Source organism: Littorina saxatilis, linkage group LG1 (genome assembly GCF_037325665.1).
Source record: "Littorina saxatilis isolate snail1 linkage group LG1, US_GU_Lsax_2.0, whole genome shotgun sequence".
In the NCBI taxonomy this organism is placed as follows: domain Eukaryota; kingdom Metazoa; phylum Mollusca; class Gastropoda; order Littorinimorpha; family Littorinidae; genus Littorina; species Littorina saxatilis.
This window is the reverse complement of record NC_090245.1, coordinates 73,771,802-73,782,687: the sequence shown is the minus strand read 5'-3', so window position 1 is coordinate 73,782,687 and position 10,886 is coordinate 73,771,802. Positions and strand designations below refer to the sequence as shown.

General features: G+C 41.2%; 1 protein-coding gene across 2 annotated transcripts in view; it reads left to right on the top strand.

Moving 5' to 3' along the window:
• LOC138978573 (protein obstructor-E-like) overlaps positions 1 to 10,886 on the top strand; it is an 11,283-nt gene continuing 397 nt past the window's right edge. Inside the window, exons 1-5 of one of the 2 annotated variants that reach the window (XM_070351321.1) lie at positions 1 to 132; positions 1,055 to 1,170; positions 4,474 to 4,648; positions 7,796 to 8,002; positions 9,411 to 10,886. The exon at positions 9,411 to 10,886 is cut by the window's right edge and continues 397 nt beyond it. In XM_070351321.1, coding sequence (XP_070207422.1) covers positions 1,063 to 1,170; positions 4,474 to 4,648; positions 7,796 to 8,002; positions 9,411 to 9,598 — 678 coding nt within the window. In that variant the 5' untranslated portion in view covers positions 1 to 132; positions 1,055 to 1,062 and the 3' untranslated portion in view covers positions 9,599 to 10,886. Of the gene's footprint in view, positions 133 to 1,054; positions 1,171 to 4,473; positions 4,649 to 6,247; positions 6,572 to 7,795; positions 8,003 to 9,410 lie in introns of those variants that run through there. The other variant, XM_070351326.1, reaches the window with a different exon arrangement.

Genomic DNA, 10,886 nt, shown 5'->3' with positions numbered 1-10,886 from the left:
ACGCATACCCACGCCAAACAAGTCTTTAACTTGAAACTGACCGACTATCGAGACTCCCAAGTCTCTATTTATCATTTCGGAGTGTCTGGAAAAGAAGAGCTGAAATAGAATACCCGTAGGAAACTCTCACAGGTAAGTTGGTATTGTGTGCTTTGTGCCTACTCCAATTAGCATTGTAAATGATTGATATTGTCTTCTGGGATAGGAAATGAACTAGCTAGTTCGGTTGTCCATTGACAGGACAATAGAAGAATGTTCTTTCAAGTTAACTTACGTCTTGTGATTCAGCATCTGTAGCAATACTGGTTGTCCTTCAAGGTCTCGTTTGCGTGTTTTGTTGTGAAACGTTTGCAATATTCGGCAGCTGAATTGTGGTTTCTATTTTTTATGCAGAGTAACCCGTATTTTTAAACAAATTGTTAAATCTGATGTTATCAAAATGTGCACATTTTAAGTTGAAGGAAACATCTATATGCCTAATGTATCTTAATATAATGAAGTATTCAGTTATAAAGGTAAAAGAGACAAAACATGACACCTGAGTTTCAAGATCAGGGAATGCACTGAAATGTTGTTTTAATTGTTAGACTCCTAGCTTGTTTCCACACAATACTTTTGGAGAAGGCGTTTTCATATAAAAACCGAGTAAAACAAACAATAACGGTATTATATCCTAGAGGTCGGTTAGTTTATAGATCATTTTATTATTGACAAAAAGAAAAATTTTAATTGTTGACAAAACTAAAAAAAATATGTTTGTGTTTGTTTCGTTCTATCAATAGTTGAGCGTTCTATAAACTAAGCTTTCTTCTTTTGTAATATTTCTTTTGTTTTGCTTTTTACTCTGAAAAAAGAATATTATTTTGGATGAGAAAACACAAAACAACACTTTCCTTTTACACACACACACGCGTTTGCCCTACACATGTATTGTAACAACATCAAGATTTCGCAGACAACTATCGATGATGATGATGATGATGATGATGATGATGATGATGATGATGATGATGATGATGATGATGATGATGATGATGATAATGATTTCTTGCAGAACTCAGGATGTCCAAAACGTTGGCACTGGTCGTGGCACTCGTTGCCGTGGTCGTGGTTGCCCAAGACTACTACTATGACTCGGAACTGTGCCAGAATGTACAACCCGGACTGTGGGTGAGTGTGTGTTTTTTTCTCATGATGTAAACTTGCTTTGCCATTGATAATTTGAATTTGTAGAATTATGAATGTTTGTATTATAGACATTTCTTATTCAGTACAAATTGTCAGTGGAATTTTGTCTTGAATTAATTTTATGACTCACTCCCACGTCGATCTGCGACTGGTTTTAGCAACAAATTCCGGCTTTGATTAGGTAGCATGCCTGGTTGTTGATTTTTACTGCACCTTCAAGCCGAAGAAAGCTCTTATTCATTGTAAAAGCCTGCCACAGATATGTAGTTGTTTAGATGATGGTTTAAACAAGATGAAGAGTATCGTAAACGAGACATTCTGGAAAAATGTAAATTTATATACTAACTAGATCAGGGTTCGACACTAGCGGGGGCGGGGGGCGGAACGCCCCAGAGTTTTGTGCCGTTCCGCCCCAAACATTGCCGAAGCTTGGGGCCCACTCCGCCCCAGGATAAATTCCAACAATGACAAACCGAAAATTCTAATGCCAGAGCCAATCACTAAAAGTCGCCAGTCAAAGTCGTCACTGACATTTGCGTAACGATCAATGCCGCAGTCAAGAAAAACAACATTGAAATCGTCGAAGGACAATGCCGCAAGGGAAATAACTCCCAGATAGCGCTCTTTAGCGTGAGAGATAAGTATCGCCTTCAAATGCCAAACGCAAAATGTGGCGACACATCCCTGATGTAAAAAGACATGGAAATGAAAATGAAGAACAGCGTGGAGAGAAATGAACAAGTCGCGTAAGGCGAAAATACAATATTTAGTCAAGTAGCTGTCGAATTCACAGAATGAAACTGAACGCAACGCAACGCAGCAAGACCGTATACTCGTAGCATCGTCAGTCCACCGCCCGTGGCAAAGGCAGTGCCCGTGGAATTGACAAGAAGAGCGGGGTATTCGTTGCGCTAAGAAGGATAGCACGCTTTTCTGTACCTCTCTTCGTTTTAACTTTCTGAGCGTGTTTTTAATCCAAACATATCATATCTATATATTTTTGGAATCAGGAACCGACAAGAAATAAGATAAAAGTGTTTTTAAATTGATTTCGAAAAAAAAATTTGATAATAATTTTTATATATTTAATTTTCAGAGCTTGTTTTTAATCCGAATATAACATATTTATATGTTTTTGGAATCAGCAAATGATGGAGAATAAGATAAACGTAAATTTGGATCGTTTTATAAATTTTTATTTTTTTTTACAATTTTCAGATTTTTAATGACCAAAGTCATTAATTAATGTTTAAGCCACCAAGCTGAAATGCAATACCGAAGTCCGGGCTTCGTCGAAGATTACTTGACCAAAATTTCAACCAATTTGGTTGAAAAATGAGGGCGTGACAGTGCCGCCTCAACTTTCACGAAAAGCCGGATATGACGTCATCAAAGACATTTATCAAAAAAATGAAAAAAACGTATGGGGATTTCATACCCAGGAACTCTCATGTCAAATTTCATAAAGATCGGTCCAGTAGTTTGGTCTGAATCGCTCTACACACACACACAGACAGACAGACACACACACACACACACACACACACACACACACACACACACACACATACACCACGACCCTCGTCTCGATTCCCCCCTCTACGTTAAAATATTTAGTCAAAACTTGACTAAATATAAAAAGGAGACCGATGCAGCCAAAAGCGCGAAGCGCTGTCGTAATTTCAATGTCAAGTGGTTGAAAGAATTTCCCTGGCTTCAGTACGATGAAGAAAAACAGACAATGCATTGCCGCCCGTGCAGATCTTATAGCGGAGAACCACTTGGAAAAAGTGGGGATTCTGAAGGTATATATATATACTTAGCATGAATAACAGTGGGCCCCAGATTTTTGTTTTCCGCCCCAGCAATTTCCATCTCCGGGGCCAGTGTGGCCCCAGGCCAAATAAGTTAGTGTCGACCCCTGTAGATGATTACCCGTTTCGCCGGGTACCGGCTTCGCCGGGATACCCGGCTTCGCCGGGAAGAAGTAGAACCAAATACGGCGAAGTAGAGGAATCGGGATGAAAGCGTTGTGGACGGTGACCTTCTAATAATAGTAACGGGAATATGCGGCTTCGCCGGGATGAAAGCGTTGTGGACAGTGACCTTCTAAAAATAGTAACGGGAATATGGGTTGACGCCACACGAAGGAAGGGAGATAAACGCAAAACACTGGAGAAGATAAGGAAGAGTTACTGGGAATGGATCTGGGAAGATGAACAGAATAACCAAAATCGGTTCAGCGCTGCGCGCTGAGAGCACGTGTTGAAAATTCTCATCGACCAGGTTGTGTCCGGGGTCTACATGAATATGCCCACCAAATTTGAAGCAGATCCATCGAAAACTTTGGCCGTGCATCGCGAACACACACACACACACACACACACACACACACACACACACACACACACACACACACACACACAAACACACACAAGTCGTATATATATATAGATGTGATATCCTGCAAACTTGCTTGTCTGAAAACTGTTTCTAATGGAGTTGCACGTTTTAGTTTTTGCTATAAGGTTTGAAGTTTAGGGATTGTCCCACTTTCTTTTGTTCTCTTCTGATTTGACTTTGCTTTTAAACTGTCGGATTCCTAGAAACGTTCGAATCTATTCAGCTTTGACTCGTGAAAAAGAATTGAACTCTGCCACGCCCATGTCGTACATCCTAATATCTTCGAATCATTTGAATCTAATCCAAGTCATGCATACTGATATCGCTAAATGATTTGAATCGCAGTGATGGAAGTCGTTCATACTGATATCGCCGAATCATTTATTTATTTATTTATTTGGTGTTTAACGTCGTTTTCAACCACGAAGGTTATATAGCGACGGGGAAGGGGGGGGGAGATGGGATAGACCCACTTGTTAATTGTTTCTTGTTCACAAAAGCACTAATGAAAAAATTGCTCCAGGGGCTTGCAACGTAGTACAATATATGACCTTACTGGGAGAATGCAAGTTTCCAGTACAAAGGACTTAACATTTCTTACATACTGCTTGACTAAAATCTTTACAAACATTGACTATATTCTATACAAGAAACACTTAACAAGGGTAAAAGGAGGAACAGAATCCGTTAGTCGCCTCTTACTACATGCTGGGGAGCATCGGGTAAGTTCTTCCCCCTAACCCGCGGGGGGTGCCGAATCATTTGAATCTGATCCAAGTCGTACATACTGTTATCGCCGAATCATTTGAATCTGATGGAGGTCGCACATATTGATATTGCTGAATGATGTTGACGCTGATCGTACCGTTATCCTCCGTGCAGAAACGTGACCCCCAGGACTGCATGGTTGCCCATCAGTGTGGATTTGACGCCGAGATCACGCAATCAGTCAGGTGTAACGCCAGCCAGGTGTGGTCCAAACTGGCTAATTCCTGTGTCTGGGAGTGGGACCCTGACCGTGATGACTGCAACGGCTCCCCTCAGGTGCCCATGCCCAGTGAGTGCATTATCACAGTGCGATATAAACGGATATCACACATTCATTAATAGTCATGCATTGTAACAATATGATGTAATATAAATCTGTATCATACGTTCATGTTTATGCACGGTAACACTCTGATGCGATATAAAGCAATATCACACATTCGTTGATATAAAAGAATAAGATGCGATATAAAGCTGTAACATACGTATACTATAATGCACTGATATACAATAACTGAACAAAAAAATGGTATAACTTATACATTCTCCCTGGCCCACTCATGCTGCGTGTATTTCTTATGTTTTACTTAGTCCTGCATGACAATAATTTAATTCCTTTCTTTCTCAGGAGTGTTTAATTTGTTCCTCTTCTTCTCCCTTTACTTTTTTTTCCAATCAGTATTGAAATCCAGATGATGATGATGATGATGATGATGATGATGATGATGATGATGATGATGATGATGATGGCAGTGGTGCTGGTGCTGGTACTGGTGCTAGTATACGCGAGATACGGAACAGCTTTCTTTTATCTTCCGCTTCTATAGACACTCCCTCTTCTTCTTTTTGCCAGAAGCTGCCGGTTTCAGTACTTGACAAACATTCAACCTTACATGCAATACTTGCTTTACGCAGCTTTGACATATTGGTCCATCACATTATACCCGAAAATTGCTTGAAAGTACTTCCCTTCTCATAAAACCGTCATGTTCGCCACCACAGATCTGTCCCAGGCTTTTACATGGGATAAAAGCATCCTACAACTTGAACACATACCAACATTCAACGGCCAGGCTACTTTCAGTGCAGAGAGTGTGAATTTATGTTGACTTGTTTTGTAACTTATACCAGCGTCAACATGCACAATTCCTTCAGGACAACAATTCACTCTGCAAGGAAGGCAGCAAGTCTGTTGACTTTGCACGTATATGTTCGAGTGGAAGTTCTCATTCCGTGTTAAAGCCGGTGTAACACGAAATTTTTACTCCACGAAAAATTTACTCCGGAGTAAATATTTCGTACGAAATTCTTACTCCGAGTACACTTTTCGTACGAGAAAATAACTCCCCAAGGCACGAAAAAATTACTCCCTCCACGAAATTTTTACTCCCCATTTTTTTAACTTCCAGTAAAAAATCTCGTACGCAAAAATGGGATGCGGGCGAAGGGATAATGCCAATAAGTGATCTCGCGCACACGAATGTCGCGCTACCCTATTTCCACCCCTTCCACCACCAAGACTAACAGGGGACAAGGGAGTAAAAATTTCGTACACCTGGCATGGGAAGTTAAATTCCTCGTGTTGGGGTGAAGTAATTTATTCGTTATTTATTCGTCAGGAGAGTTACATTTTTGAACGAAATGTTTACTCGGAACTCACCTGTCTTGGGGAGTAATTTTCTCGTGCAATGGGGGAGTGCTTTTTTCGTAAAGGGAGTAACTTTTTCGTAGGAAATGTTTACTCCGGAGTAAAAATCTCGTGGGAGTCATTTTCTCGTGTTACACCGGCCCAGATCTGTGATATGTTTGACATGATAGTGCCCAGTGGGAAGTAATGTATACATGTTTAAATATTGGCATGGACTAATACACAAGTTGTGTTGACTAGATCAACCTCTTTCCTGGCACTCGAGTAAGTGGAAAACGCCAAGAAAAAGGAAAATGCCTAAGATCGTCCCTATCCAAGGCCAAAGCCCTATCGGATTGAATCCCTTCGGAAGAAATCCCCAAGGAATTAACCCACAAGGGATAAGCCCGCAAGGAACAAACCCAATCGGAGAAAACCCGATGGGGACAAACCCTGAAGGACTAAACGACAGTGAGTTTATAATTGCACCATCTCAATGTCGAGTCTCACTCCACCCTTGCAGAGTTGTAATAGGTCGCTTGAAAAGCTGCTCCTTTGCTTAAAGACACACACCTTCTCGTGAACACAATGACGTCCATCACACGATAGATAGGGCTTCTACATGCCATTAGAAGAAAAAAGGGCATACATAAAAAAAACGGAGAGAAAAAATGTGGAAAAACGCTCCACTCCGCTGGCTGCATTCCGTGCAGAGTGGAAATTTTTCGCTGAAGTAATTTTCTAATCGATACCTATGTCATTCTGCGACATAAATTTCAGCACAACTGAAAAATGCCACTCTGTACAGGAAGCAGCCAGGCTGTGGATTTTTGTGTGTGGATATGTACTAAGTGAAAGGATGCTCCAGTTACATGGTAAAAACTGGACAGATCGGTGATGTTGAACACAAAGTCGTCTACACGGGAAGGGCAGTGTCTTTACTAGAGAAGTTGTTCTGAAATACACACCAAATTGTAATGCTTGGCTTATTCGTTTAACGTTGTTTTTGACGAATAAAAGTCAATATTTTCCTTTGTTGGAAAGAAACGCCATTTTCGCGAAATGAAAGGAGTCGTCACTGAAAAATAAATTGTTACACGTTTTTTTGTAGCTGTTAAAAAGAATATCTCGTTGATGAATGCAGCAACACGTCTGGGTTTTTTTTTACAAAAAGATTGTGTATCTGCTAGCGGCAGCAACTCTCGCAACTCGGTCAAACCTAGAAAGAATAGGGGTGGAAGTATTGACTTTTAGATGGTACACTTATAAACGCATTGTTTTTTGTCTTGTGCTGTAGTCTGTATGCAACATACACGCATCAAAGACTTGTCATCACCGGCTCAGTCTCGCACTCACACCTCTTGCTTGCGATAGCAACTGCCTCCATTAACCTTGCTCTTGCTTGCATAAGAATTTCTCTTTCTCTCGTTCTGTCTTTCTGGATTGTTTCGGTCTGTTTGTCTGTCTGTCTGTCTGTCTGTCTGTCTGTCTGTCTGTCTGTGGGTTGGTCTGTCGGTCTGTCTGTGTCCTTATTTGTATTTTCAAAAAATACTCTTAGACTTCCCTACGTTATGCTTTCCATTTGACTTTTTCTGAACATATTTGCTCACATCAAGCTTATAGTTATACCTTTCAAAACGTCCATTCTGTCCAAACGCTCTTCAACACATGCCCCTCTTTCAACATCTCATCCATCTCTGTCCCTGGCGAGGACCGAATGAGAAAAAAGCATGTTTGCATTGCTTATTCTGTCACCCTCGAAACATAATGTTCAATTCAATTCAATTCAATACCTCTCTCTTTCCCCAGATGACCCCCGCTGCGTGAAGAAAACAGGCAACAACCCAGACCCTGACGATTGTTCTCGCTTCGTATCCTGCGCCAACGGGACCCTGATCGCCATCCAGAGATGCGGGGACGGCACCCTGTACTGGCCACGCAACAACACCTGCGAGTTCGCGCAAGCCGTGGTTGGGGACTGCGGCAACAGACGTATCCCGGAGACCATCGTTATCCGTGAGTTTCTTTTCTTGAGAATCATTAAATCATAGATTTTTGTTAACAATCTTGAGAATCATAAAATCAGAGATTTTTGTTAACAATTTTTTTGTTTTTTTGTTTTCTGAGGCTGTTACAGTCCAATATATGCCCTTCTTATCTTGAGAATCATAGATTTTTGTTAACAATTTTGGTGGGTTTTTTTCTGAGGCTGTGGTTATAATTATGTGCCCTTCTTATCTTGAGAATCACAAAAGCACAGCTGTAAAAAAAAACCCATCTTTTTCTGAGGCCGTTATTATTTGTGACCTTCTTATCTTGCGAATCATAAAATCATACTGTTGTTTTTGAGGTTTTTAATTTGCTTTTGTGTGTGTAGGCCATTGTTATTCGTGACTTGCTAATCTTGAGAATCATATGATAAACTCAGAGAAATATCCTTTTTTGAGGATAAACGTCATTTGTTTCTTTCAATGCTTATTATTTTGTGGGTGCTGGGAGACTGGCTCGGCGTAAGTCTCGCTTGTTGTTAATTGTTGCCTGATATTTTGAGCGCTTACGTCCCTTTGTTTCTAAAACCTTTCGTTTCCTGGTCAAGTTGAGCAAACCTATACCTTCTGCAGTACAATGGCCTGTTTCGTTGTCCAACAGTAGTTCTGTGGAGCTCTAACTCAGAATTACACTGTGGTCCACACACGAGTTTGAAGAAATTGTTTCGGATGACCTGGTTTTGTTGACGGAATAGTTGCGTATTGGCGACTTTCGATGGGAATCTTGAGGGTGATAACTTGTGATCATTACCAACCCAAATCCCTTTCAATATTTCTCAAAGTTTTTCCTCAGGCTTGACAAGTTCCACGGACGTTAACATAACGCACGCAAAGCAATGAACTAGGTACATCAGTTTTCTGTTTGGCATCACATTGCAGCCGCGCGCCTGACAGATGTACTGAATCAAAATTGACTAAACCACTGTTTTAAGTCAGTCAGTTTACCGTATTTTGCTACCTACACTATGATAAACGTATAAGGCGGATCTCCCCGTTTGTTTATTTTGTTACTTCTTCAAGCAAAAGGCGCAAATAGCGGATAGGAGCAGGTGCTTAGAATAATTATAGGATTTGCGCCTTAAACTACTATCATTATAGTAGTAGTAATAGTAGTAGTAGTAGTAGTAGTAGTAGTAGTAGTAGTAGTAGTAGTAGTAGTAGTAGTAGTAGTAGTAGTAGTAGTATCATCGTTATTAGCCGCAGGGGTACAATACAGTCCAATAGATGCGCTTCAAGTTGAAGGCAATAAAATACGGTACGATACATAATGCTAAATTGCTAAATTTCTATTACTGTCCTCAGTACTAGTGACTATTTTTGGGACATGACGTGGTTATGTGCTAAGACGATACATAAAGCCACTGCCCTGTTTTCAGGCGAGGACGACCCTCTGTGCCGTGATGACGGACAGGCCCCAGACCCGGCCAGCTGCCGTCACTTCATCCTGTGTCAGCACGGGCGTCGCACCCAGCGCATCCAGTGTCCCCATGGCACCGCCTTCTCCGAGACCACACGCAAGTGCGAGTGGCATCACGAGGTCAAATGTGGCGACAGGGGGCAGTGATCTCACCTCTCCAGTGTCCGTCAGGTTGTCGCGGGTGGGGACTAGTCGTTGTTGTTGTTGTTGTTGTTATTGTTCACAGTTCTGAGGAGTGTTTCAGTTAAATGGCCTTACACGCCAACGGCGCAGGTGCCTTTGTTGAGGAGTCTCTTCCAGTCCCTATCGCTCTCCCATCTGGGTTAAAAGAAACCGACTAGTCTGCTTTTCGTGACTTATTTGTTGTGTTCTCTCATTGTGCTGCTCCCAGATCTTTCACATTGCCAATATTTTGTTTCTGTCTCCACAAAACAGTTTAAAGCTCCTGTCCTGTGGTTGTATTACAGCGTGTCATGAGCCAGGTTTATGGTCGACAGATTTTATCAGGGTGATGGTTACAGATCCAAACTGAAATGGCTGTAACTGCTGCGTCCCACAACTGAGTGATACATTCAGTTTGAACTGAATGATACACTCTGTTGGAGTGAAAACGTTTCAAAGCTGAGTCTTATGGTGGCGTAGAATGACACGAGAGTTTTTTGCGAGACTTTAGATTCAAGACTACAAGACGCCACTGAGGATTTAGTTTTTTTGTTAACAGAACGAATACCAGCACCCTAGTAAGATCTGTCTTTTATCCACAATCAACGAAAACTATAACAGTACTTCAACTATACCTTCGTCTCACGTCTGTTTCTGCAATGTCCTTCATCCGCTCCTTCTGATTCTAGAAGTTTCTCAATACGTATCTGTCCAACCCCTCTGTAACGGTCATGCTTGCATAGCTTTTCATGCCTTTCAAGCTACTCATTCGTTTCAGAACTGTCTGCGCGCGAAGGCACTTATCACCGTCACTACTACAGTGTTCATACTTTGTGTTCACAAGTTTGACTAGTCACCATGTAAGCGTAAGCTTGTCCCAATGAATTCTTGGCCGTTTCCTTTAAAGAGAACCTCACCACTGTGGAATGAATACATTGTATGCATCTGGAAATAAAATGTACTCAGTACAGCTGAACTTTGTTTGTACACACTGTGCAAAAGTTGCAGGCAATTTACAATGTTCCGCACAAAGCCAATGAGTTTGATTACGCTAACTAGTCACTACTAAAAAAAAAAAAAAAATGGGCAGCAGATGATGCACTTATGATAATGGAATACAAGCACTGCACGCTAAAAGCATAACAAAATAAACCGTGTCTAACTGATGCGTGCTTTCAAGTATGTTGTCTGTCACTGTCTGCAAAATGTCTCTAAGCTGTGTTTATCACCCACCTATAGTCAAGCTCCGCCTATGAAATAAACCATCGACACA